We start from the raw sequence: 27034 nt of genomic DNA, 5'->3' as shown, positions 1-27034 counted from the left end.
CAGGTGACATTGGCCCTTTACTGGAAGATGTTCTTTTCCCTGTTTGGCTCTTCGTATTTCCACTCCCAGTCCAATGGTCAAATGGAACAGATTCATCAGGGCCTTGAAAAATATCTCTGCTGCTTCCAATCATTCTGCTGGAGCAGTTCTTGATCTGGGCAGAAGTAGCACATTACACTCTGCAGAGCTCCTTCTACCAATTTAAATCTATTTGAATGCTAAAGTGGTTTCAGTCACCACTTTTCTCCTACCAGGAAGCAGAGGGTGGGTTTCCAAATGCAGAGAAGTTTGTTGCTCGATGCAGGAGCACCTGGAGAGGGGCTCAGGCAGCCCTGAAACGAATCTCAACCTGTCACCAAAAGCAACCCAACAGGCAGAGATTTATTTGTCCCTTCAGGTCAGAACAGAGGGTTTGGCTCTCACCCAAGGAATTACTTTAGCGAGTCAAGTCCGGAATATTGGCTCTGAGACTTATGAGGCCATTGAAGATCATCAGACGGGTCAGCCCTGTCAGGTACCAGCTGGTTCTGCCTGGGTCTGGAGAATAAGTTCCAGTGGAAACCAGTGGCGACCTCTCTTCTGTTTCCACCAGTTCCCTCCCTGCCTCCCTCATATTGTCGGTGGTGGTCCCACTTATACAGTGAGGAGACTGCTTAACTCTTGACGTCATGGGCACAGCCTGGTCAACTGGAAGGGATAGAGTCCAAAGAAACATACCTAGGTGTTGGTATGACACTTCTTAGACCCTGACCTGATACAGTCTTTTCACCACTATCCTGATCACTCTGGGCTGCGAGGAGCCGGGTTTAGAGAAGGGGGTACTGTCACACCTCAAACTGGCCACTAGAGGGAGCGAGAGATGACAAAGCCAACCCCATCCTGCTCACCTGCATATTAGGCTAATTATTGGTTTATTGTTATTTGCTTAGTCTGAGAGTCATGTTTTGTAAGTGAAGCTGTGCCTTTGTTTGCAGGAATCTCCAATTTTTGGAACTTTTGTGGACCTGCTGCCTGTAACTTACCTGCTAAGAAATCTATTAAAACCTTGTTGGATTTTTTTCTCCTCTAATTTTGTGTGCTTTTTCTCTGCAATTGGGCTCACCACTATTCGATGTGAGGGAAGTTAAAACTGAAAATAAATTACTTAGTTAGCTGTGCCATGTGGTCATGGGGAGAAGGATGCAAACTCTTTACAGGCAGTGCTGGGAATTGAACCTGGGTTGCCTGTACTGTAAAGTGTTGTGCTAACCACTATGCTACAATGATGTCCCCATATGTAGTTGAGGTCCAATATTTATTGGTTGAATTCAGAATTTTGGCTTATTAATTTGGGATCTGCTTTTCTATGTAGGTGGTCACATTTAGTGTCATCCATTTGCACTCCATCTTTCAACATTCCTCACTTTTTTGTTTTAACATTATTCTGGAAAACGTATATTGACTGTCATTCTGCTTATTTTAATATTTTTCCAGTTTATTTTCAGTTTTTTTTAAAAACTGTTTCATCTTAGGCCATTATCTTCCCAGTTTGGTTTTATTCTGTATTTGGCCTAAATATTTTATAAAGTAAGGCAAAGGTATAAATTCAAAGTATTGGACATCAAAGGTTTCAAAGATGCATTTAATGTCAGAAATGTATACAATATACGTCCTGAAATGCTTTTTCTTCACAACCATCATCTGCAATGTTCCCTACAACTTTATATAATTTCTCTGTACTATAGTTTAGCCATTTTTGTTGAGGTTATATCTTCATCCCACAATGTTCAATACAACTAACAGCTTTTTGTAGAGCAACTTCACATTCTGTAGTTTCCAAAATACATTTGAAATATCACTTCAACAAAAAAAAATTAACTCAGAAACCTGTAAAACATTTTAGGTAAGAGGCCATCCTCTTACCTATTGATAGCAGTTGGCATCACTATAAGGAAGTAGACCGGCTAGCACTTCATCATTCAAAATTCATGGTTGGTGGGCTGGAACTGCAGGTCTTTTAAACAAGAGATAAAGGAAACAAGATCGTCCAAAAACAGTCTGTTGTAATGATTAGATCTTGGGAATAATAATATGCCAAAACATGGTTCATCACTGTGTCATGTTTTCCATACCAATCCAACCGTAATGCTCCTTAAGTTTAAAGACGCCATATACCTTCTTCACAGTTCTGCCGACTCCAGCAGTTCCTTCACCTATTTCAAATCTGCAGTTACTTTCGGTAATTGTAAAAAAAAACTTTCATCTTCAAACTGCCGCCTCAAGATAGGTTTATTTAAAAATGTACACTTTTTTGAAATGGACTTAAAGTTTAAATGTCCCTTTAGTATGTTCACGGAAGTGGAAACGGGTAATTAGCTAATACAGCTGCGAAAGCTTCAAACATTGCGCCTGCATAGACTAAAGACGGAAGGTAAGGTTCATGAGTTAGTGATGTTAATCCCGGGCTCTGGTCGAACACACAGTGGTCCTCCAACTGAGTGAAGCGACGCCAGCCACGAACCTGCGTCCTGGCGCTCCGTCGCTCCACGCCCGCCGCTCCTCAGGAGGAACCGCAATGGCACCTGAGCAGCTGTCCGGCCCGTCCTCATACAGACCCTTATCCCTGAAATCCACCAAGAGCAACGAGGACAGACCGTGGAAAATCCAACTCATTTATCTGCAGTGCTGTGAGTCATCTCTCGCATGTCATCTTGTGTATTGCTCAGTGACGAGTAGACTGCAGCATGTAAACATGTTCTGATAAAACCCTGCCTGGTATTTACCTGAATCCATAGTTAAAGAAAAAATTCAGAATTCCTCAGCCGTAATTGGCGACGTCTTTTCATATATGCATTACGTGTCATTCAAGGAGTTAGTTCTGTATTCTGGGAACTGTAGTTTAATCCTGCTTTCAAATATATTCTCAGTGTGATTTCAGTGCCTCGAGTTAAACGTATCAGCTGATTATACGGGTGACAGCGTCCACATAAGTTTTAAAATACGATTTCATAACTTGCATGGTTTTGTTGTGTGTGTTTAGTTTGGGGAAAAAATCTGGATGAGAGTAATTAAAATATTCTTTACAAAATATTGCCTAATAAATGCGTATTTGCAGGTTTGATGGTTCATAACTGAACCCCAAACTCCCTAGCTAGCTCATTGTGGTAAACTACATATACCTGTCTGGACACGCCCCTCTGCTGACTGCTCCTGTGGCTCCTCCCACAGACCCCTGTATAAAGGCAATTGGAGACACTGCTCCTCCGTCAGTCTCCAGGATGTTGTGTGGTGGTCTCTTGCTGCTAATTGTGGTCTCTTGCAGCTAATAAAAGCCTATCGTTCGCCTCCCGTCTCCAAGAGTTATTGATGGTGCATTACTCATGAAAGGATTTTACGGCACCTGAACATTACTCCATGTCAACTATAACCAGTGCATTATAATTGGTACGCCCTGCTGGAGAAGTATTTTCCTTAATGATATCAAATTAATTGTTTTAAAGGTCTGGCATCTTTCTACAGATTTTCTACAGAATAAGTAGTCCTTATTTTTAAAATGGTTCCAACAAAACTTAAATCTGTGTGATATAAACTCCACCCCTTCCTCCCCGTCTTTTCCATGTGGATATTAAATCAGCCAAATTGTTAGTGCATAGTTTGAAGAAAGGTATCTCACTGATGCTACAGGAATTTTATTGCACTAGTCAAACTCCGTACTTGTTTTTAATGTGGAATAACTAATGCGAATGTGCTGCAAATCTTCACGTAACGTAAATTGTTCTTGAATGGGTTTGGATAATGCATTGAAATTCAGACCAATTTAACTAGTTCATTTTTATAAAATTTTGTTTTATGTAGTTTAATATTTAATCTAGCAACTTTAATTTGTTTGCTTTGGCAAAACCTTTGTTTTTGGTTGCGATCTAGTTGTTGGAAACCATTGTTTTCTACCATGATGGGAGATGTAGATTTATACCAATTTTCTTTCTGGCTGAGGACCCTCCCACCCCCCCCCCCCCATGCCAACTTCAGTTCAATCAAAATTGAGCTGTCTGAATCCTAAAAGAAACAAACCCCAGTAATCTTTGCTTTGTGCTTGCTGATGTACTTTACTCAGGCAAGCAGTACCTCATTCAAAACACTGTCTTGCTCAATGGTTCCATTTAATGAGGACGTATACCTTATACAGCCTGAACTTCTTGCTCTTTGCCAACATCCATGAAAAAGAAGAAAACCCTGAAGAATGAAGACAGAAAAACATTAGAACCCCAAAGCCCCCCCCCCCCCACCACCTCCTGTGCACAAGCAGCAGCAAAGCATCAACCCTCCCCCCTCCCCTCACTTATTCTAGCAGGAGTCATTAATGCCCACCACCCACCAAGAGAGCAGCAGCAAGCCCTCAGAGAGACACCATAACTTGCAGTCTAACAGACCTGACAATCTGACATGCCACAGGCTCTCTGTCTCTCACTAACAAGGTGCAGAGAGGGATCACCCTTTCCACACCAAGAGCAAGACAAACAGATCACTGTTTCAATCTGAAGTGACGCTTATTCAAACTCAGCTGACTGAAGAACCAGCAGAATTTTTTCCACCACCACCACCCTCATTGAGAGAGAGAGATCTCCCAAATGTAGAGGCCTCCGGTAGCTACATCTGCTGTCCAGCCGTTCCAGCCTCTGAAACGTTCCAGATTTTTTTGGTGATGCCAGTGAGGAATCAAGTCACCTGAGGCTGCACTGCAAAGACGCCTGTCTTCCAGGCCACTCCAGAAATGGGAAATGGCTTGTTGGCCAGCTCTGTAGAGAATCACACTTTGAGTGCAGCTGTACGGATTCTGACAGGACCCTAGCCACCTTGAAGAAGAAAAAAAAGATAATTAAGTAAAAGAATTTAAGCTGTGCAGATGAGCTTGAAGAAGTCGCCCTCTGACCCCATATTAACTCCTCCCAGAAGTTCTTCTTGTGTTTGATTTCTTTCATACATTTGTATTTGTCTATCTCCATTGTGACCTTTGGTCTTATAACCCCTGAGAAGTCTGTATTCCTCTAATTCTGGTCTCGTACACCTCCTATTTACATTGCTCCACATTTAGTCTTCAACTGTAGCTCTGGAATTCCATTCCTTAGTCCCTCAATCTCCACCCCTCCTCCCAATTTCGAGTACTTTCTTCTGCAGCTTGATGTCAGTTCTCAGATAAATGCAGTATTTAAATGTTATACTGTCACTTGGCAGTAAGGATAACTATACTGAACATTGGAGGGAAAAAATTTACCGAGATGTGTGGGTCTAATTTGATCCTGAAAAAATCTGAAGCAGGCTTTCCTTGATCAGTCTGAATGATGCTTGTGGTGGCGATGATTGATTTTCACAGAGCTTCGTGGATGTGATCAGTGACAAAGAAAAAAAAGTTCAGAAAAAATAATAAAGACAAAATGGAGACAAGTATGTCTTCCTCCATTTGACAAATGGATTTAACACCCTCAGCGGGTAGATGGAGTTGTGCAAGCTGCTGCTCAAGTTTTGACTCTTGACAATCGATCTGTGTGATTAAGTAGCTCCATAATGGAATGCCTTGTAGATTGATGACTATTGAAGTGCTGTATGATGCTTTTACATCATGAAAGTAAAAACTCTGACCTATTTTGCTTGTTACTTCCTGATAAACTGAAGGCATTTCTTTCAGAAGTGCTGCACATTACCTAAGATCTTAAAAGCCAGACTACAAATTGTGAACAGAATTTAAATAGTATGGCACAGATTTTGGATCTGCTTCCACCTTCAAATCTATAAAAGTTCAAACATCTGAATTGTTGCATTTTTGTTCCTTAAGTATAGTGACAATCTATTAAAATCTTGAAGAAACCCTTATTTTTGCCAGTTTGTAGCAATATTAATGGATTATCACGTTATGACTTTCCTGCTACTTGGTGGGCAGAATCTTTGTGTATCTTTAAAAACAATCTGAAATCTGCTGTCCTGATGAGGTTTTCCAGCTCTCAAGGTAACACCTCTGTACAGCGGTCAAGTGTAGATGAAGTGCCTTGGAGCCTGCTTGCCTAGCAGATGTCCATGCCTGGTCAATTTCTGGAGGGTTATTGCTTATTCCCTTCACAGTTGAGGACATAAACTTGGCTTCAAACACTTTCCTGATCGCCTTAATTCTGCTGTTGCAAGGCCTTGTGTATCACAATATATTAGTATACAGAACATTGCTGGAAGAGCCAACATCATACTGTTATACTAGAACTATTCCTTTGCATATACAACTATCATCTAAATCTCACCTCTTGCAGTTACTGCCGCTGTTGTTTTGGAGAGGTAACTGGTCATTGCTGGATCATGCTTTATTTCAGATCATTGTTTGTTTTTCTGATGTTCTGGTCTTTTTGGACACATGTTAGAGCCAGGCAGAGGAAGAACCTCTGTTAATGAATTAACTAAATTAGTGATACAGCAGGAAATAGGCCCTACTGGTCCTTCGAGCTATGCCACCAGCAACCCCTGATTAACCCGAGCCTTATCACAGGACAATTTTCAATGACCGATTAACCTACTAACTGGTACAACTTTGGACTGTGGGAGGGAACTCAACCATTCAAACTGCTTAATATTTTTTAAATGGTAAGACCAAGCATTTGAAAACAGCAAATAGCAATTCTGGCATGTAAAATACAGCCTAGCTAATCATGTGGATTAGATTCATATAATAGTAAAGCACAGAGGCAGACTAATGGGTTCAGAAAATCTGTTGGCTCTCTGCACATCCCACTGAACTGTTTCATCACCATAGTTTTTTAATTGTTCCTTCAACAATGTACTTAACTCCTTTCTTTCAAAATCATGACAACTTGATGCTTAACTAGAATGCTCCCTTCTGGTTTCTATACACTAAATGTTTGCATTAAGTCAGTGTCTACTCATTATTGATGGTACAGCCAGTGGAAATTATTTCTTATTACCTTAAAAAGGGCTAATCATGCTTTTGACTTTGTGGAATAAAGTCATCAACCAGAAAATTCACTGAGATCTCTCTTCCAGAAACACAGTGTGATCTCTTCAGTATTACCAGCGTTTACTTTATTGTTTCAGATTTCCAGATGCAGTATTTTGCTTCAGAACCCCTTCATCAAGTCTCATAAATTTATCTGCTTAGAGCAACAAGTACTGGTTCTCCACGTAACCAGAGACCTTTAGTTGTGGCATTTTTCTAGTAAATCTCCATTGTACACTTTTCAAAGGCAATATTCCAAAAAAGGGTGGATTCTAACAGATATGTAATAAATGTTTGCTATTAAGTTTTTGCATTTATTAATAATTTGTAGCCTGTGCATTTTACTGGGACCATTGACTTCAAATACAATTCCTGGTGGTCCTTCACTGACTTGATGGAACATTTAAGAAAAGTATCTGTCACTCCCTGTGGCTTTTAGTAACGTTAGCCAAGCAAAGACAGCAGATTCTCATCATTACAGGATGCAAGGGAGCCGTTTGGGTTTTTATGACAGTGGTAGCTTTATGTTTTAAAGTGATTGAAGTTAAAATATTATTGCCTGATTTTGCTTGAAAGTTGTTATAAAATTCCGTCTTTCCAAATCAAAGTTTTCTCAGTAATTATGACTATGCCACTTCGGAATTATTCTTTGCCAACCCACCCATTTCATCAATGACCTTGTGACAAAGAAATCTTTCCAAACTCCTAACTCCTGCCTGAAATGGCCAAATAAACAGAGGCCTAGTTGGGACGGATGGTGAATGTTGGCATGATTGGCAGTTTATTTGCTCTTTTGGAGGAGAGAGTAGTTGGAAGAATATTGCCAGGTTTGGTGATGAAAGGTTCACTGCAATTGATGAGTTGAGGCAAAAGTGTATGAGCATGATTTTATGGAAATGGAAGCAAATGGTGTTTTCTGATGGAGAGTATATGGGGTTAAAAATTCACCTTGGGTTGACCAGGTTTAATACATCCCAGTTAATTTTATCGAGTCTAACACAGTGGCCAACGATTGGATGAGGCAAAGGATGAAATCTGTGAATCTTATTGCTTCACCAAAGAAAACTTATCTATATATCTGTCTAGGGTGCCTAAGGTTTTTGCATGGCACTGTAGTCATTTTATATATTGATATTACACTGTACTGCTTCTGCAAAAAAAATTCATGACGTATGTGAGTGATTAAAAGAAGCCTGGCACCCGGGAGGCAACAAACCATGCGGGTTTCCTTCTCACGTCCACAAAATCTCCTGTCTGCTCCCCTGACTATAGAGTCCCCAACGACAGCTCTCCTTTTCTCCGTCCCACCACAGGGTCCGACTCAGTGCCAGAGGCCCTGCCACTGTGGCTCACCCCTGGTCATTCATGCCCGCCAAGAGTATTCAGGACGGTATACTTATTATTCAGGGAATAGCTACAGGGGTGCTCTGCACTACCTGTCTACTCACCTTCACTTTCCCCCCTCTGACTGTATTAAGCATCTTACCTACAGAGTTTGTCTAAGATTTTGCACCGTACTGGAGAATAGATTATGGTAAAAGCAGGTGGTGGCAAGCTTGACTAATGGATATGAATCCGGCAGGGGAGTTCACCCACAGTGTAGCTCAAGGGAGAGTAAGAGTGCAGTGAATTCAGTGGACTGATGGTAAGATGGGCTAGCAAGAGAACTGCACTAACATGAGATGCATTCATTCACACTTGTCAATATGCACTTCACCAGCAGACGTGCCTTTGACCATGATTACCCACATTCATCCTTCCTCCCCATGTCTGTTCCTATCCATAAATCTCTTATTTTACAGTGCTCTATGCTTTCTAACCTCTTTACTTTCATTCCTATTTTATCCTTATTCTCTACACCCTCTGATGCTGGATGGCCTCCTACCTTCCCTCATCTGGGCACATTTCCCATTTCTACCCTGCCACCTTCTCTTCAATAACACTCTCTCATGTCTTGCCCACGCCTACCTTTGCTTTCCTCATATGTACTTCACTCATATAATTTACCTGTCACTCAATACTGCCACTGTTTGCCCTCTTCAAGGCATTTGCAGTTGCCTTCAATGCCAGTCCTAGCAACTGTACTGTGCAGAGCCTCAAAACTAGCTCAGATGCACCCCCCCACCGCCCCGCGCTTCTCAGAAAATCCTGGGGTAAACATCAGTTGCCTACAGCTGCTGCCCTGTGTGGCAGATTTCTGTCTCTTACTGCTATACTGGCTAGTCTATCTGTCTTAGCTGCATGATTTCTCTGATGATAGAGGTGAATTCATCTTGCAGGATCATCTCATCTGGCTGTTTTATTGTCCATAAACCCTTTCATGTTGGTTGTGGCCATTTCCTGTCAGCCAACCAGAACCATCTGTTGTGCCGTGTGTTACTTCAACCATGAGTCCTTTCTCCTTGATGCCTATTGACTTCAGTTTAACCAGAGCTCCTGGTTCCCCAGTTGATCTAATGCAGGCACTCTGACAAACTTACCCTCTATTGATGTACATGAGATAAATAAAATGAAATTTGATGATGACACCTTCCATTATGATACTGGTTCTAAGTGGGCTAGTTGTGAAATAATCTGTGAGCTTGGATTTGTACTGCTTTTGTAAGCAGAATTGTAACTGCCATCCTTCCACATTGTGAGGTTGTAAAAGCTTGGCTGCAAGTGTGGTTTATTGTGGAGCTGAGGTGTTAATGACTACCACTAGGTTGTTGTCTGTCCCATGTTATTTGTTATAGCTAGTTGTCTCACCCACCTTCTGTATCACGTGCATCAAGTTGAATTAGTTGGAGATTAATGAAGGAATCTAGCTTTTAGTTTGTAAGTACAACTATGTCGGGATGTTCCTTGACATCCTTAGTTCTCCCAACTTAAAATTCAGTTTATTGAGGAGAACATCTATTCGCATTTAACAGTCTCAAGTCCCTGCCTAATACCATTATAATCACCCCCAATTAAATACTTTCTCATACATTCTGCCCCTATTGTTGTCTGTGGCAATGTTGAAGGTCAGGCAATTACGGTCACAATCTCCAAAATGCTTGTCCAGCAGGAGATTTGTCACCTAATCAGGTTCACTGCCTAGTACTAGATCCAGTATGGCCAGTACACATTAGAACATAGATCAGTACCACGTAGGAACAGGCCCTTCAGCCCACAATGTTGTGCTGAAACAATTAAATTAGTTATCAAATGGCCAACTAAACTAATACCTTTTGCCTACACAATGTCCATATCCTTCCATTTCTGTCATGTACCTGTCTCAACTTCTTTTAAGAATCCCTACTGTATCTGCCTCTGCCACCACCAGGCAGCCTATTACAGGCATCCGCCACCATGTATATATTTTAAAAAATTATCCACCACATCTCCTTTGAAATTGTCTCCTGTCACCTTGAATACGTGCTCTCTGTTATTAGACCCCCGAAGGGAATAAAAGGTATTGCCCGTCTTCTCTTTCTATGCCTCATAATCTGATAAACAGCAATGAGATCTCCTCTCAGCCTTTCCGTGCAAGAGCAAACACACACTTGTCTAGCTTCTCATGCCCTCTAATCCAAACAGCATCGCGGTAAACATCTTATTCACCCTCTTCAAAGCCCCAACATCTTTTCTATAATAAGACAACCAGAACTGATTTAAATACTCCAGATACAGTCTAATATGAGTTTTAAAAACTGCAAAATAACTTCTTGACTTTTGAACTCAATGTCTTGACTAGTAAAGGGAAACATGCCATATGCCTTCTTGTCTACCTTGTCCACCTATGTAGGTGCTTTCAGGGAGCTATGAACTTTGACCCCAAAATCTCTCTGTTCATCAACACTGCTAAGGGTCTTGCCCTTAAAGCACTGACTCTTTTCATTTGATCTACCAAGCTGTAAAACTTGACATTTGGCCAGGTTAAATTCCACCTGCTATTTCTCCACCCATATCTGCAACTAATCTGTATCCTGCTCTATTTTTGTCAGTCACCTATGCTATCCACAATGTACTAACCCAGCCATTTACATTTTCATCCAGATCATTTATGTACATCATACAGCAGTGCTCCTGGTACAGATCCATGTAGAACATCACTAAATACAGACCTCCAGCTACTGTCACACTTGCCAAAAATTCATGTTAGTAATACACGACTTGCCCTGCACAAAGCTATCTTGGCTCTCCCTAATTAGGCCATCGTCTTCCAAATGCTATTTAATCCTATCCCTAAGAACTTTCTCCTGTATTTTCTCCTGTAGTTTTCCTAATACTGCTGTGAGACTCCCTGGTCAGTTTCCAAGGTTATTCCTGATTCCCATCTTGAAGAATGGAAAAACATGAGCCTTTCGCCAGTCCTCCAGGACCTTGACTATTGCTAGAGAGGACATGAAGATATCGGTCAAGGCTCTAGCAATCTCTTCTCTTGACTCTCTCAATAACCTTGAGTATATCCCATTAGTCCCTAGGATTTATTCACTTTAATGCTCTTTAAGAGACCCAACACTACCTCTTCCTTTATCTTGAAATGCCCTAGTGTATTAATTCACTCAGCACTAATCTCCCTGTCTTTCACCGCCCTCTCCTTACCAATGTAATGTACACAGTAAGAACCTTACCCACATCCTGCACATGCAAGCAAATGTTTCCCCCTTTATCCCTGAGTGGTCCTCCCCTCTCCCTAGTTACCTTCTTACTCTTCATGTATGTATAAAATGTCTTAGGCTTCTCTTTATTCCTATTTGCAAAGGAATTTCTACGGCCTGCCTGGCTTTCCTAATTCCTTTCTTGAGTTCTTTCTGGTTTCTTTATAATCCTCAAGAGCTCTATTTGATTCTACATGCTAAGCTTTACATACAGTGGTGCTGGAAAGTTAGCCCTTTAGAGTTTTCTCTGTTTCTGCATAAATTTGACCTAAAATGTGATCAGATCTTCACACGACCTAAAACTAGATAAAGAGAACCCACTTAAATAAATAACAAAAACATACTTGTTCATTTATTTATTGAGAAAAGTGATTCAATATTACATGTATTTGTTGGAAAAAGTATGTGAACCTATGGTTTCAATAACTGTTGCAATCCTTTGTACAGCGATAGCTTCAACCAAACATTTCAAGTACAGGCAGTCCCCAGGTTACATACAAGTTCCGTTTCTGAGTCCGTCTTTAAGTCGGATTTGTAAGTAAGTCAGAACAAGTATATCCGATATTATTTAGCGTAAGTTAGTCAAACATTTGTCTTAGTATATAGTATATATTTTACCTTTCTATGCATATATAAACACTTATATAAACATATAAAACATGTACAATAATTAAACCACTACGTTGCTTAGTAATAATTGTAGCTTTCATCGGGGCAGGGCCTTTCACATGCTCCATTACTCTCACTTTATCTGTCATCCTTTAAAATTATTCAGATCGTTGACTGACGGTAGCCTGACGCTTTTCCAATGACCGATGTCATTTCACCTCTTTCCAAACGCTTTATTATTTCCATTTTATTTTCAATCGCGATCATTTCCTGTTAACAGAAGAGAAACACTGTGGGCGGCGGGTCCTGAACTGTGCCAGCTCCCGAGGTCCGCTGGGTCCGAAGGACCACCACACTGAATTCCCCAGGTCCTAAAGTTCACCGCACTGAGGCAGGCTAAATGGGACAAGTGGGGGCTGTGCTGGGTTTGCTTATTTGATCCTCCACAATATTCCGCATGGGAATTTAAACTGGAGGTGGCAGTGTTTTTTTTTAACGAGGTGGAGTTGCGAGCTCGACATCAACTCGGCACGGATAATACGGGTGTCACTGGATCGACATCAACCCAGCACGGGAGCAGTCTGTCACTAAAACGAACTGGGGAGCCTCCATTCTTGAGCCTGGTGCTGATCTCACTGCGCCACCAGCCAACCGGAACGGGGGAGCTGGGTCAGGATGAATCTTACTAAGAAAAATTTAAGCCAAATACAAAGTTAAACACTCAACACAGTGTCAACGGCAATGACTTAAAATGGCAGACAACGTCACGATCCGACTTAAAATAGCAGGCGGCATTCTCCTTCCTTGGTTCGTAAGTACGAGTTGTCTGTAAGTCGGATGTTCGTAACTTGGGAACTACCTCTAGTGTTGATCAGTTCTGCACATTGGCTTGGAGAAATTTTAGGCCATTCTTCCTTATAAAACTGCTTCAACTCTGGAAGTTGGTGGGCTTTCTTGAATTAACTGCTTGTTTCAGGTCTTTCCACAACATTCTGCAACATTAAGATCAGGACTTCGAATCGCCATTCCAAAACACAAATTGTCTTCTTTTTAAACCATTCTGTTGTTAATTTATTCTTGTCTTTTGGATCACCGTCTTGTTGCATTATCCAACTTCTATTCAGCTTCAGGTGATGGACTGCTACCCTGATATTCTCCTGTAAAGTGTCTTAATGAAGTTTTGAATTTATTGCTCCCTCCAACCATTGCAAGCTGTCCAGACCTTGAGGCTGCAAAGCACCCCAAACCATGATGCTTCTTCCATCATGCTTCACAGTTGGGATGAGATTTTAGTGTTGGTGTGCAGGGCTCTTTTCCCTCCAAACATAGCAATGTGCACTTCTGCGAAAAGCTTTAATTTCTGTGTCATTTGTCCACAGAACATTGTCCCAGAAGCATTATAGAACATCCAGGTGATCCTTTGCAAACTTGAGGCATACAGCAATTTAAAAAAAAATTGACCGGTGCTTTCCTCTGTGATGTCCCTCCATGAACATCATTCTTGTTCAGAGTTTTTCTTATAGTGGACACATGAACAGAGACTTTAGTAAGTTCTAGAGATCTCTGCAGGTTTTTTGCTGTTACCCTTGGGTTCTTTTTCATCTCATTTAGCATCGCACGTTGTGCTTTTGGTGTGAACTTTGCAGGATGCCCACTCCTAGGTAGAGCAGTGAGAGAATTGAGTTTCCTCAATTTGTAGACAGTTTCTCTTACTGTGGACTGATGAACACTCAGGTCTTTAGAAATGCTTTTGTAGCCTTTTCCAGCTTCATGCATCTTTACAATTCTTCTAAGCTCCTTTGAAAGTTGTTTTGGTCGAGGCATGGTGCACATAAACAGATCTTTCTTGAGAAAGCAGGCTCTTCAATAACCCGACTTTGTGTGACTATTTTAGAGGCAGAGCACCTCTACAAACCACACTTCCGATCTCATCTCAGTGATTGGAACACCTGACTACAAATAGCTTTGGTAGAGGGCATTACTCCAGAGGTTCACAAACGTTTTCCAACAAATACTTGTAATATTGGATAATTTTTCTCAATAAATAAATGAATAAGTGTAATGTTTTTGTATTATTTATTTAATTAGGTTCTCTTCATCTAGTTTTAGGACTTGAGTGAAGATCTGATCACATTTTATCTCATGTTTATGCAGAAGTAGAGAAAATTCTGAGGGTTCTCAAACTTTCCAGCATCCCTGTGCTTTTCCTTTTTCTGAACTAAATTCATCACCTCTGACATCCAAGGTTCTCTTACCCTGCCATCCTTGTCCTTCATTCTGACTGGAATACACCTCTCCTGTACTATGTATGGTTGATCTTTAAACACCCTCCACATATTAGATGTGGAGTTGCCTAACATCAGCTGTTGCACTAAAAGTCTACAGTAGAAGTGGTACAGAAGTTAAAATAATACTTATCATCCACTAAGCAGGCTGATCTCTGTAATGTTGGAGAGGAGCTACAATCTTAGATACAACCTATTTTCTCTCTCTAACTCTGACTCAACATGCTCTAACCTTCTCAACGTACCTATCTCTAACCTTCTAACCTATCTCCTTTGCATTAGCACCAGTCTCTTCCCTTTGCACAAAGAAAGTGCCTCTTTTTATACCCTTCAAAACCCCTCAGTCTAGTATTTTTCCCATCCATTGGTTGTACCTGTTGCACTTCTGTACCACTTACAATCTTCAAGCCAGACACATAATATAGGAAAATAGAGACAACAGATCTGACAAAAGATCTACTTTCCAATGTGCACTTGTGCACATCTCTAGACTGTCAAAATGTCCCATGCTGACACCATTTTGTCTTTGAACTTCTCTCTTATTTTGACATGTAGCAAGGAGGAATCACAATTGACTATTTTCTTACTTTTAGCATTGAAATATACACACTTCAAACTATCCACCCCATCATATTTATTACTTTGCTTGCATCTGCTTTTACTGGCCCTGATGTCAATGTTCCTCACCATCCCGCCACTTTCTGACCTGGTGCTCTGGTTCCTGTTCCTGTCAAACTACTTTAAGCCTTCCCCAGTGGCAGTAACAAATCTCCCAGCCCGGATATTGGTTCCCCTCCAGTTTTGGTGTAGTTTGTTGCTCTTGTAAAGTGCACCCCTGCCTTAGAAGAGGTACCAATGATCCAAGAACCTGAAACGCTGTCCCCTGTAACAGTTCCTCAGCCTCTCATTTATCTGTTCTGTAATCCTATTCCTGCCAGAGATGATTACCTTGGAGTTCCTGCTCTTCAGCTTCTTTCCCAACTCCCTGTACTCACCGCACAGGACCTCTTCCTCCTTTCTATCTGTGTCACTGGCACCAATGTGCACCATGTCCTCTGGCTGTTCACCCTTCCCCTTCTGAATATTCTACAGCTGCTCTGAGACGTTCTGGACCTTGGCACCTGGGATGCAACATAACATCAGGGAGTCTCTTTCACAGCCACAGAATTTCCTGTATGTTCCCCCATCTAGCCTCCTATCACTATCACTCTTCCTGACTTACCTTCATTGGTCATGGCTTCAATGGATATGTTGAGAAGGTAGGTGTTATGGGGTTGAATGGGATCTGGGATCAGCCATGATTGAATGGTGAAGCAGACTTGATGGGCTGAATGGTCTAATTCTGCTCCTATGTCTTATGTTCTAAATGACACAGCCTCCTTAGACGTTGCTTGCTCTCCTCAAAGCCATTTGAGCCAAAGTCTCCTTCTCTTATGTCAGGAAGCCTTTCTGGACATGCCATTACAAATTATGTCCCAACTAAATCTTTTGCCAATCAACATCAGGGAAGTGTATCATTCAAAATGGTTCAGTTTATTATCAGAGAATGCATACAGTATACAACCTGAAATACTGGTCTTAGCAGACATCCATAAAGAACAGAAGAACCCCAAAAGAATAAACGACAGAAAAACATTAGAACATTAGCTGCACCCTGCCCCCTCCTCCATGCAAGCAGCAGCAAGAATCAATGCATCAGTTGAGGTCGTTCATGACAACTTATAGGCACAACTCAACTCAAGCTCTAAGTAAACTTATTATCAAAGTACATACTGTATATGTCACCATATACATCCCTGAAATTTTTTTTCTTGCAGGCATACTCAGTAACTCCAAGAAACACAATAGATTCAATGAAAGACTGCACCCAACAAGATGGACAAACAACTAAATGTGCAAAAGAAAACAAAAAAAAAGAATAAATAAGCAATAAATATCAAGAACATAACATGAAGAGTACTTCGAAATGAGTCCAAAGAATGTGGGAACAATTCAGTGATGGGGCAAGTGATGTTATCCCCTCTGGTTCAAAAGCCTGATGGTTGAGGGTTAATAACTGTTCCTGAACCTGGTGGTGAGGGTCCTGAGGCTCCTGTACTTCCTTCCTGATGGCAGCAGTGAGAAGGGAGCATGGCCTGGGTGGTGTGGGTCCTTGATGATGGATGCTGCTTTCTTGTGACAATGCTCCATGTAGATGTGCTCAAGGTGGGGAGGGCTTTACGTGTGATGGGCTGGGCTGTATCCATTAGATTTTGTAGGATTTTTCGTTCGAGGGCATTGGTGTTTTCATACCAGACTGCAATGCAACCAGTCAATACACTCTCCACCACATATCTAGAGAAGTTTTAGACATCATGCTGAAAGTATGCAAACTTATAAGGTAAGAAAGCTGTGCTTTCTTTGTAATAGCACTTGTATGCTGAGCCCAGGACCGATCTTCTGAAATGATAACACTGAAGAAATTAAAGTTGCTGACTCTCTCTACCTCTAATTTCCCAATGAGGACTTTTAGCTCATGGGCTGCCAGTTTCCTCATCCTGAGGTCAATAATCAACTCCTTGGTTCAGCTGATATTGAGTGAGAGGTGGTTGTTGTGGTATCACTCAGCCAGATTTTCAATCTCCCTCCCATATGCTGATTCATCATCACCAATGATTCAGCCAGCAACAGTGTTGTTGTCAGTAAAATTTAGATATGACTTTGGAGCTGTGCTTAGCCTCACTGTCATAAATTCAAATTCAAGTTTAATTGTCATTCAAGTATGCATGCATATCCATGAATTCAGCCAAATGAAACATCGTTACTCTGAGGCCAAGGTGCAAATTACAGTACAAACATTCACACATAGCACAAGGCATATATAGCATATATAAAAAATCGGTAAAGTACAGTTTCAAAAAAATACAGTCAACCTTCACTAATCCGACTACCTGTAATCCGGTTCCTTCGATAATCCGGCACTAATTTCAAATTTCCCAGGCCGCTGTCCCAATCTGCTGCGCATTGTTTTGGTTGTGCTAGATCTGTTCACATGTTGGTACGCACTTGTAAGCACAGACCAGTGATTCCTGCTTGTTTTCCTGCATTTATTAATATCATTTGCATGAGGCACAGCCACGTAGTACCCTCCCGACTCACCCGCCAGCAGCGGGGGAGCTGGCGTGTGCTGGGTCAGCCCACCTTCTTGCCTGCCTGCCGGCAATCACACACTGCCCTCCGGCATTGCCCAGCCGGCGCTCCGTTCTCTTCTGTCTACGACCTCAGATCAGACGTGGCCACCCGCTGAATTTAAGCATATTACTAAGCGAAGGAAAAGAAACTAACGAGAATTCCCTCAGTAACCGCGAGTAAAGAGGGAAGAGCCCAGCGCTGAATCCCCGGCGGCCTGGCGATTGCGTGAAATGTGGCGTACAGAAGACCTCCTTCCTCAGACTTGTTCTCCTGCTCACCCAGAAGTGCTGCCACCAACATCAACAGTGTTTGAAGAAACTGTTGTGCCAGTTTCAGCACCAGTTCCTGATGCTTCACTCATTTTTCAAGATGAAGATGTTGATGATTCTGACAACCCTACACTTGCAGACATGTAACTTTCCCTGAAGGTATATTAAATGTCTCACTTTAGAAGCAGAAGTGCTCGACTGTTCTGTATAAGTTAATTCCTGTACATTTACAGGATATTACTGTGCAGTATATTACTTCATTAAAATTTCACTTGCTACTCATTTAATATTTCTGTTTTATTATTATCTAACTTGTACTGATTTACATGATATTTTAAAGGTATGATGAGGCGGTTAGCTGTTGCTTAATGTGATCCTTCTGTAATTTGGCATTTTCACTAATCCGGCACTCCTCAGGTCCCAATGTTGCCGGATTATAGAAGGTCAACCTGTATATAGATCTGGAACCTTGAGTCCATGAATGTTGCAGAAGTTTACAGTCAAACACAATGTGGTTTACCTTCTGCTGAGTGAACATTGGGGGCAGCATGGACACTGTGCCACACCACCTCCCATGAAGTGCCCCAACTCTGATGCCTCTCTCCTGGGTAGCTGTAAGCAGGTGACTCCGTGGCTTTGGACTGTGACCGAGGCTCCTCTGCTGTCTGCTAGTAAATCGGTGAATTGGACCTGCAGCATTCCACATTAAGAATGTCCAACAGAGTCTTGTGATCACAAGAAACAAGAAAAGCGACTAAGGCAATCACTCACTGTTAGACTTTACACCACCTTCGTACTTCGATGCCTCTCGAGTGAAGGCAGTAGTACAATATACACCAAGTCCAGCTCCTTCAGTTTCTGTACTGATGAGCCACTCGCTGATGGGGTAGACTCGTAGTACTTTAAGTTCTTAATATCCAACAGGATCTTGCAATCATTAAAAAAATATATTTGAAAATGATAATGACCCCTCATAGAAGCCTCTTCAATTGGATGCACTGCCATATTACTGGTAGTATAAAGTGAGTAGAAGTACACACAAGAAGCTTTTGAGCACATGCATGAAACTTTTGAGTACTTCTGATGTGATGATAACATATAATCTGATCTTTGATTACATTTCCTTCACCAACACCTTGTTTTAACAGTTTTAAAAGTGCTCCAGAACCTTGTGTTAATCCCAGCTGATTCACTTGGTTTTTAAATTCTTAGAAGACATTCTGCTTTTGTCTTAGTTATTTTAATAAACTGAAGAGCTAGACCTCATAATTTTTCCTGAACTTTAGTTATTGTTTTAGACTTCCACATTTTGCTAACCTCCAGGAAAATCAGGTTAAAGAAAATATTAACATAACTTTGAACTAATCAAAATGTCAATTCCCTTTCATTGATTCCTACTGTGTGCCGAATACAATTGTGGCATGTTCAGTGCATTACTAAATTTTTTACTTGTGGCATCGGCACTTTTCCAGTGGTGCTGGGCGATCCAGTTGAATAATACATTAAAATTGGTTTATTATTGTCACATCCCTCAGATGTAGTGGAAGACTTCATTTTGCTTATCAGACATATCATTCCAAACAGAAGTGCATTGAAGTAATACAAAGGCAATAGCAATAACAGAATGCAGAATACACAACTGTACACAGAATCTTGCCATTGTCTATTTTTGGATCATTTTCAAATAAGCTGATAACTTACTTCACCATACTTATAATATTCCTGTCAGGGCACTGTATGCAGTTGCTTTGGCCTCAGTCATTTAACCCATTGACTAAATCATCTTACCACATAATCCTATTTTGTAATAGGTAACATTACCTTGTAAGAGCTTTGTAGTTCCATTCTATCTGAGAATTTCTCCAAGCCAAAGGTAGAACACTTTCACATGCCTTCTTCACTTTTGGACAAGTATCTTACACCATTAAGCTGTCATTGTTGGGATCAGTAACAGCCACTTATTTTCCTTTCAAAGCTTTTTCTGGTACTCTGATAAATTATCGCTCACAAGTTCACCATTCATTATATACTATTTTTTTAAGTGGTGGCACAGGTAATAAAGATCATGTGTTCCTGATAGTGCCATCAGAGGAAATACTTTGTGGTTCATGCTAGTTATTGCACAATGCCAATATGATTGGAGGGTATCAATGAAAATTCTACAGCCTTAACTTCCCCACTCTTAGTACTCTGCTGTGTTTTATGAAAGTTGTAGTTTCCCTTTTTATGGACCATATTTACTGACAGTCTCTCAGTGGTTGAGCTGCTCATCACTGCAGGGTTAGGAAGGTATTGAGACGGTAAGGACCCAGATCAACACCACAAATTTTCCATGGCTATTCTTCTGGCTTAACTCAGTTTGAAGCACCTGCTTTGAAACAAAAGTCTCATATCAGAAAGGCCTTTTGACTGTGAAATGTTTCTTTTTCACTTCTGACTCCTGAGCGTTTCTAGCATACTCTGATTTTGAACTTTCCAGGACCTACAATTTTAATTTAAAATGTGGCTCAAAATGCTTCCTGCAATGTTATCAACCTAAAGTTTGATATGGAAGCACAAAAAATGTTGTAGAAGATGACCAAAAACTTGGAAAAGACATCTTTTAAGGAGCATTTTAATAGGTAGAGAAGAGGAGAGCTATTGAGAGAAATTCTAAAATGAGCACTGGAATTTTAATTGAAAACCAAATCCATAAGATATAGGAGCAGAATTAGGCCAGTTGACTCATCAGGTCTGCTCTGCCATTTCATCATGGCTGATCTATTTTCCCTCTCTGCCCCAATCTCTTGCTATCTCCCTGAATCCCTTCATGCCCTGACCAATCAAGAATCTATCAACCTTTGCCTTAAATATACCAAGTGACTTGGCCTATACAGCCACCTGTGGCAATGAATTCCACACATTTATCACTCTCTGACTAAAGAAATTCCTCTTCATCTTTATTCTAAGGGGATGCCTCCTCTGGACAGAGACTCCCTGACCATAGGAAACATCCTCTCCATATCCATTTTGAGGCTTTTCAACTTCCAATAGGGTTCAAGGAGGTGACCCTTCATTCTTCTGAATTCCAGTGAGTACTGGCCCAGAGCCATCAAAGGCTCCTCATATGACAGGACTTCCATTCCTGGAATAATTTTTGCGATCTTCCATTGAACCCTCTCCAATGTCAGCACATCCTTTCTAAGATAAGGGGCCCAAAATTGCTCTCAGTACTCCAAGTGAGGCCTCACCAGGGATTTACAAAGCCTCTTTGCTTTCATACATCCTTGCAAACATTACACTCCTGTTTTTACTTTCTGTCCACTCTGATGATGGCCACTGCACTTGCCCCTGCTTTCCTGTAACTTGCTTTCTCACAAATCCCAATTGCCGATTGGTCGTTGGTCAAAGCTCTTTTGCACTAGTGACCCACTGCTGTCTTTTGAATTTGGCAGAGGACCTGAGTGAAGTCCCATCCTCTCAAAATGTCCGATGTCTGGTTTGACCGCTGGTCAAAGCTCTTATGTTAGATGTGGATTGAGTGGATTCTTGGAGACTGTTTACAAGCATTTGGAGAAGCATAGTCTGCGGATAGTGGGCATGGCTGTGTGAGGGACAGGTCATGCCTTATCAGGTTGATTGAATTCTTCAAGAAAGTGACAATCCAAATTGAAGACACAACATTAGATGCCATATATATGGAATTTCAGAAGGCATTCATAAGGTTCCTCATTCAACAAGTTGGGAAGCATGGGATCAAGGGAAACTTGGCCTCCTATATTCAAAATTGACTTGCCCTCAGAAGGCAGAGAGTGATAGAAGATGGAGACTATTTTGAGACCCCTGCTCATAGAGATTTTTAAAAGTGACTTAGTTGAGCAAGTGGAAGGTTAGCTTATTACATTTGCAGAAGACACAAAGTTCTGTGCTGTTGTGGATAGTGTAGAAGGTTGTGGTAGTTCATAACAGGTCAATGACAGGACACTGTGCTGGGCTGAGAAGTGGCAGATTTGTGTTAAGTGATACACTTTGGAAGTTCAAACTTCAAGTCAGAGTACAAGGATAACGGCAGCATTCTTAGCAGTGTGGAAGAATGTAGGGATAGTGCGGTGAATACCCATAGATCTCTCAACTTGCACACAAGGTGATGTGGTAGTTAAAGTGTCTGGTGGGTTGCTCTTCATTAGTTGGACGATTGAGTTCAAGAGACATAATGTAATGTTGCAGCTCTATAAAACTCTGGCTAGACCACATTTAATTGAGTATTGTATTCAGTTCTGGTTTCCTCATTGTAGGATGAATGTGAACAGTTTAGGGAAGCTTCAGAGATTTACTAAGATGCTGCCTAGTTTAGAGAGCATTTCTAATGAGTAAAGGTTGAGTGAGCTGGGGCTTTTCTCTATGGAGCAAAGGAGGATGAAAGGTGACTAGGCAGAGATGTATAAGGTGATAAGAGGCATAGATAGAGTGGATGGTGCCTTTTTCCCAGTATGGCAAAGATTAATACAAGAGGACGTAATTTTAAGCTGATTGGAGAAAAGTATAAGGGGGTGTCAAAGATAGGTTTTATACACAGAGTGCTGAGTGTATGAAATGAGCTGCCTGAAAAAAAGATAGGGTTTCTATCCTATCAATATCCCTCGTAATTTTGTTGGAGGGTGAGCAGCTAGATGTCGTGGTCCATGTAGAGACCAATGAAGTGGATAGGAACAAGGAGGAGGTCCTGCAAAGAGAGTTTAGGGAGTTAGGTGCAAAGTTGAAGGACAGGACCTCCAGGGTTGCAATCTCAAGATTTGCAGGGGGAGGGGAACCAGAGTGTTAGAGCAGATGGTGATGTGGAGAAAGATAAAGGTTGTATGAGGACTGCTTATGTGGACAGATATCAAAGGTTTGTATGTGATAGAAATATACTCAGGGGCCAAACTGAAGAGAGTAGGGAAGAGGTGACTGGCTGTCAAATAGAGAAAGATAGGAGACAGCGTGTGAGACAGCAGGTGATAGAGAAGGGACGCGCTCAGACTGAAGGTTTGAGATGTATCTGTTTTAACACAAGGAGTGTTGTGAACAAAGCAGATGAGCTTAGAGTATGGATCAGTACTTGGAGATATGATGTGGTGGCCATTACTGACTTGGATGGCTCAGGGACAGGACTGGTTACTTCAAGTGCCGGGTTTTAGATGTTTCAGAAAGGACAGGGAGGGAGGCAAAAGAGGTGGGGGCGTGGCACTGTTGTTCAGAGATAGTGTCATGGCTGCAGAAAAGGTGGACGTCATGGAGAGGTTGTCTACGGAGTGTCTGTGTGTGTAAGGAACTGAAACTTTCCTGGGTGTTTTTTATAGGCTGCCCAATAGTAACAGGGATATCGAGGAGCAGATAGGGAAACAGATCCTGGAAAGGTGTAATAATAACAGAGTTGTCGTGATGGGAGATTTCAATTTCCCAAATATAGATTGGCATCTCCCTGGAGCAAGCGTTTAGATGGGGTGGAGTTTGTTAGGTGTGTTCAGGAAGGTTTCTTGATACAGTATTTAGATAAGCCTACAAGAAGAGAGACTGTACTTGATTTGGTATTGGGAAATGAACCTGGTCAGGTGTCAGATCTCCCAGTGGGAGAGCATTTTGGAGATAGTGATCGTAATTCTATCTCCTTTCCGACAGCATTGGAGAGAGAGAGGAACAGACAAGTTAGAAAAGCGTTTAATTGGAGTAAGGGGAATTATGAGGCTATCAGGCAGGAAATTGGAGACTTAAATTGGAAACAGATGTTCTCAAGGAAAAGTATGGAAGAAATGTGGCAAATGTTCAGGGAATATTTGTGTGAAGTTCTGCATAGGTACTTTCCAATAAGGCAGGGAAGTTATGGTACGGTGCAGGAACCATGGTGTACAAAGCCTGTAATAAATCTGGTCAAGAAGGAAAGAAAAGTTTACGAAAGGTTCAGAGAGCTAGGTAATGTTAGAGATCTAGAAGATTATAAGGCTAACAGGAAGGAGCTTAAGAAGGAAATAAAGAGAGCCAGAAGGGGCTATGGGAAGGCCTTGGTGGGCAGAATTAAGGAAAACCCCAAGGCATTCTACAAGCATGTGAAGAGCAAGAGTATAAGACGTGAAAGAATAGGACCTATCAAGTGTGACAGTGGGGAAGTGTGTATGGAACCAGAGGAAATAGCAGAGGAACTTAATTGAATACTTTACTTCAATATTCACTATGGAAAAGGCTCTTGGTGATAATAGTGACAACTTGCAGCAGATTGAAAAGCCTGAGCATGTAGAAAGAGGATGTGCTGGAGTTTTGGGTAAGCATCAAGTTGGATAAGTTGCCGTGCCCGGATGAGATGTACCCCAGGCTACTGTGGGAGGCGAGAGAGGAGATCGTTGCGCCTCTGGCGATGATCTTTGCATCAATAGGGATGGGAGAGGTTCCAGAGAATTGGAGGGTTGTGAATGTTTACTGCCTTTATTCAGGAACGGGAGTAGAGATAGACCAGAAAACTATAGACCAGTGAGTCTTACCTCAGTGGTTGGTAAGTTGATGGAGAAGATCCTGAGAGGCAAGATTTATGAATATATGGAGAGGTTTAATATGATTAGAAGTTGTCAGCACGGCCTGACAAGCCTGATTGAATTTTTTGAGGATATGACTAAACACATTGATGAAGGTAGAGCAGTAGATGTAGTGTATATGGATTTCAGCAAGGCATTTGATAAGGTACCACATGCAAGACTTATTGAGAAAGTAAGGAGGCTTGGGATCCAAGGGGACATTGCTTTGTGGATCGAAAACTGGTTTGCCCACAGAAGGCAAAGAGTGGTTGTAGATGGGTCATATTCTGCATGGAGGGCAGTCGCCTTTGGTGTGCCTCAGGGATCTGTTCTGGGACCTTACTCTTCGTGATTTTTATAAATGACCTGGATGAGGAAGTGGAGGGATGGGTTAGGAAGTTTGCTGATGACACTAAGGTTGGAGATGTTGTGGATAGTGTGGGGAGCTGTCAGGGGTTACAGCAGGCATTGATAGGATGCAAAACTGGGCTGAGAAGTGGCAGATGGAGTTCAACCCCGATTAGTGCGAAGTGGTTCATTTTGGTAGGTCAAATATGATGGCAGAATATAGTATTAATGGTAAGACTCTTGGCAGTGTGGAGGCCAGAGGGATCTTGGGGTCCGAGTCCATGGTACCCTCAAAGCAGCTGTGCAGATTGACTCTGTGGTTAAGAAGGCATATGGTGTATTGGCCTTCAATCATGGAATTGAATTTCGGAGCCGAGAGGTAACGTTGCAGCTATATAGGACCCTGGTCAGACCCCATTTGGAGTACTGTGCTCAGTTTTGGTCGCCTCACTACAGGAAGGATGTGGAAGCCATAGAAAGGGTGCAGAGGAGATTTACAGGGATGTTGCCTGGATTGGGGAGCATGTCTTATGAGGATAGGTTGAGTGAACTCGGCCTCTTCTCCTTGGAGTGACGGAGGAAGGAAGTGACCTGATAGAGCTGTATGAGATGTTGAGAGACGTTGATGGTGTGGATAGTTAGAGGCTTTTTTCCAGGGCTGAAAGGAGGACACAGGCCACAAGAGGACACAGATTTAAGGTGCTGGAGACTAGGTACAGAGGAGATATCAGGGGTAATTTATTTTACTCAGAGAGTGGTGAGTGCATGGAATGGGCTGCTGGCAAAGGTGATGGAGACGGATATGATAGGGTCTTTTAAGAGACTTTTGGATAGGTACATGGAGCTTAGAAAAATAAGAGGGCTATAGGTAAGCCTAGTAATTTCTAAGGTAGGGACATGTTCAGCACAACCTTGTGGGGAGAAGGGCCTGTATTGTGCTGTAGGTTTTCTACGTTTCTATGTTTTAACCTCTATATGACCTCATCCTTTTACAAGACAGTGAGAATAACCCTGGAGCTATCCAGGCACCATCTTGATAAAATCTTCTGCACTCTGTCTACTGCCACTGCATCCTTTCTGTATTGCGGTGACCAGAACTGTACACTTTAGTGTACATAATAGTCTAAATATTTTATTCAAAGTATGGTGAAGGGAAAGATGAAAATTTCAAGGATTCTGATCATTCAGAGATAAGGAATACTTCCAAGCTGCTTGCAGGATATTTCACTGGAGTATAATAAGCGATGAGCAAAACAAAGATGCACTAAATAACAAGTCGAAAACAATGCGTAAAATAACTCATGAAACCCATGCCCCATGCCCTACTATTAAGTGATTGAAAAGATCAACAAGTCTAAAATAGAGTATCAGTTGATACAGTGGCAAGCCTCATGCCCTTCTACTTGTTGAGACCCTGACTTACAATGACTGGCCTGGAGAAGCTTAGAGGTCCCTGGCACCATTTACAATTCTTGTCTGAGAACAAAAGTCCAATTAGTTTGTTCATTGTTCATACTTATGTAATTAAGAAAGCCACACTTATTTCTAACCTATGCATACCAGTCAGCTCCAAGTCTAAAACTATTTCTTAATGAGGGAGGATCTTATATTTTTCACTAAACTAGTCTTGGTTGTTTATGAAGACTTGGCCAACTGAATTGGTTTCGCTCATCATTGAAAAACAAGTTGTTACATTCCTTCATAGCTTAAATCTCTATGTTTCAAGACCTCATGAATCAAGACCTTATGTTATAGTATTTCTTCTTACAGGCTTTCTCATTATGAGTATTATGAGCAACACCTGCATTCCAAGTAAAAAGATCTGCTTCTAACCCTCTCTTTGCAATCTCACAGTGAAATTCTCCAAGCCAGAAATTTGCCAGGGCCCAGTTGTTTTCTGTGGCAGGTGTTTTTTCTCTTCACATTTCTAATTGTTTTTTGTCAAGACACTCAAGGTGAGAGAGCATGTTTGGACCAGGTGGAGGACGTTCTGGGCCCAGTGAGGGTTTCCAAATGCAGTCGACTGTGCTTTCAGGATGGAATTTGGGGAAATTCAGTCTTTAGTACCTCAGAAAGAACAAGAGGGAAAGCAAGTTTGCCTTGACATGAATGACTACCTAAAAAGTTGAAAAGGCTGTAGATGGAAAGAATCTACAAACAGACTGAGTTTGACTTCAAGTAAACTTTTAACTTTATTACAAGCTGTTGTCAATAGGCGAGTCACAAGTCCTGGAAA

At 41.5% G+C, this 27034-nt stretch overlaps 1 protein-coding gene across 1 annotated transcript in view; it reads left to right on the top strand.

Annotated features, from left to right (window-relative positions):
* Positions 1 to 1657: 1657 nt before the first annotated feature.
* si:ch211-51h4.2 (uncharacterized) overlaps positions 1658 to 27034 on the top strand; it is a 422439-nt gene continuing 397062 nt past the window's right edge. Inside the window, exon 1 of the mRNA XM_059946111.1 lies at positions 1658 to 2666. Within this exon, the coding sequence (XP_059802094.1) occupies positions 2555 to 2666 (112 nt within the window). The 5' untranslated portion in view covers positions 1658 to 2554. The remainder of the gene's footprint in view (positions 2667 to 27034) is intronic.

Source organism: Hypanus sabinus, chromosome 2 (assembly GCF_030144855.1).
Source record: "Hypanus sabinus isolate sHypSab1 chromosome 2, sHypSab1.hap1, whole genome shotgun sequence".
NCBI classification, from domain to species: Eukaryota; Metazoa; Chordata; class Chondrichthyes; order Myliobatiformes; family Dasyatidae; genus Hypanus; species Hypanus sabinus.
The sequence above is the reverse complement of the archived record's forward strand: the minus strand, read 5'-3'. Positions and strand labels throughout refer to the sequence as shown.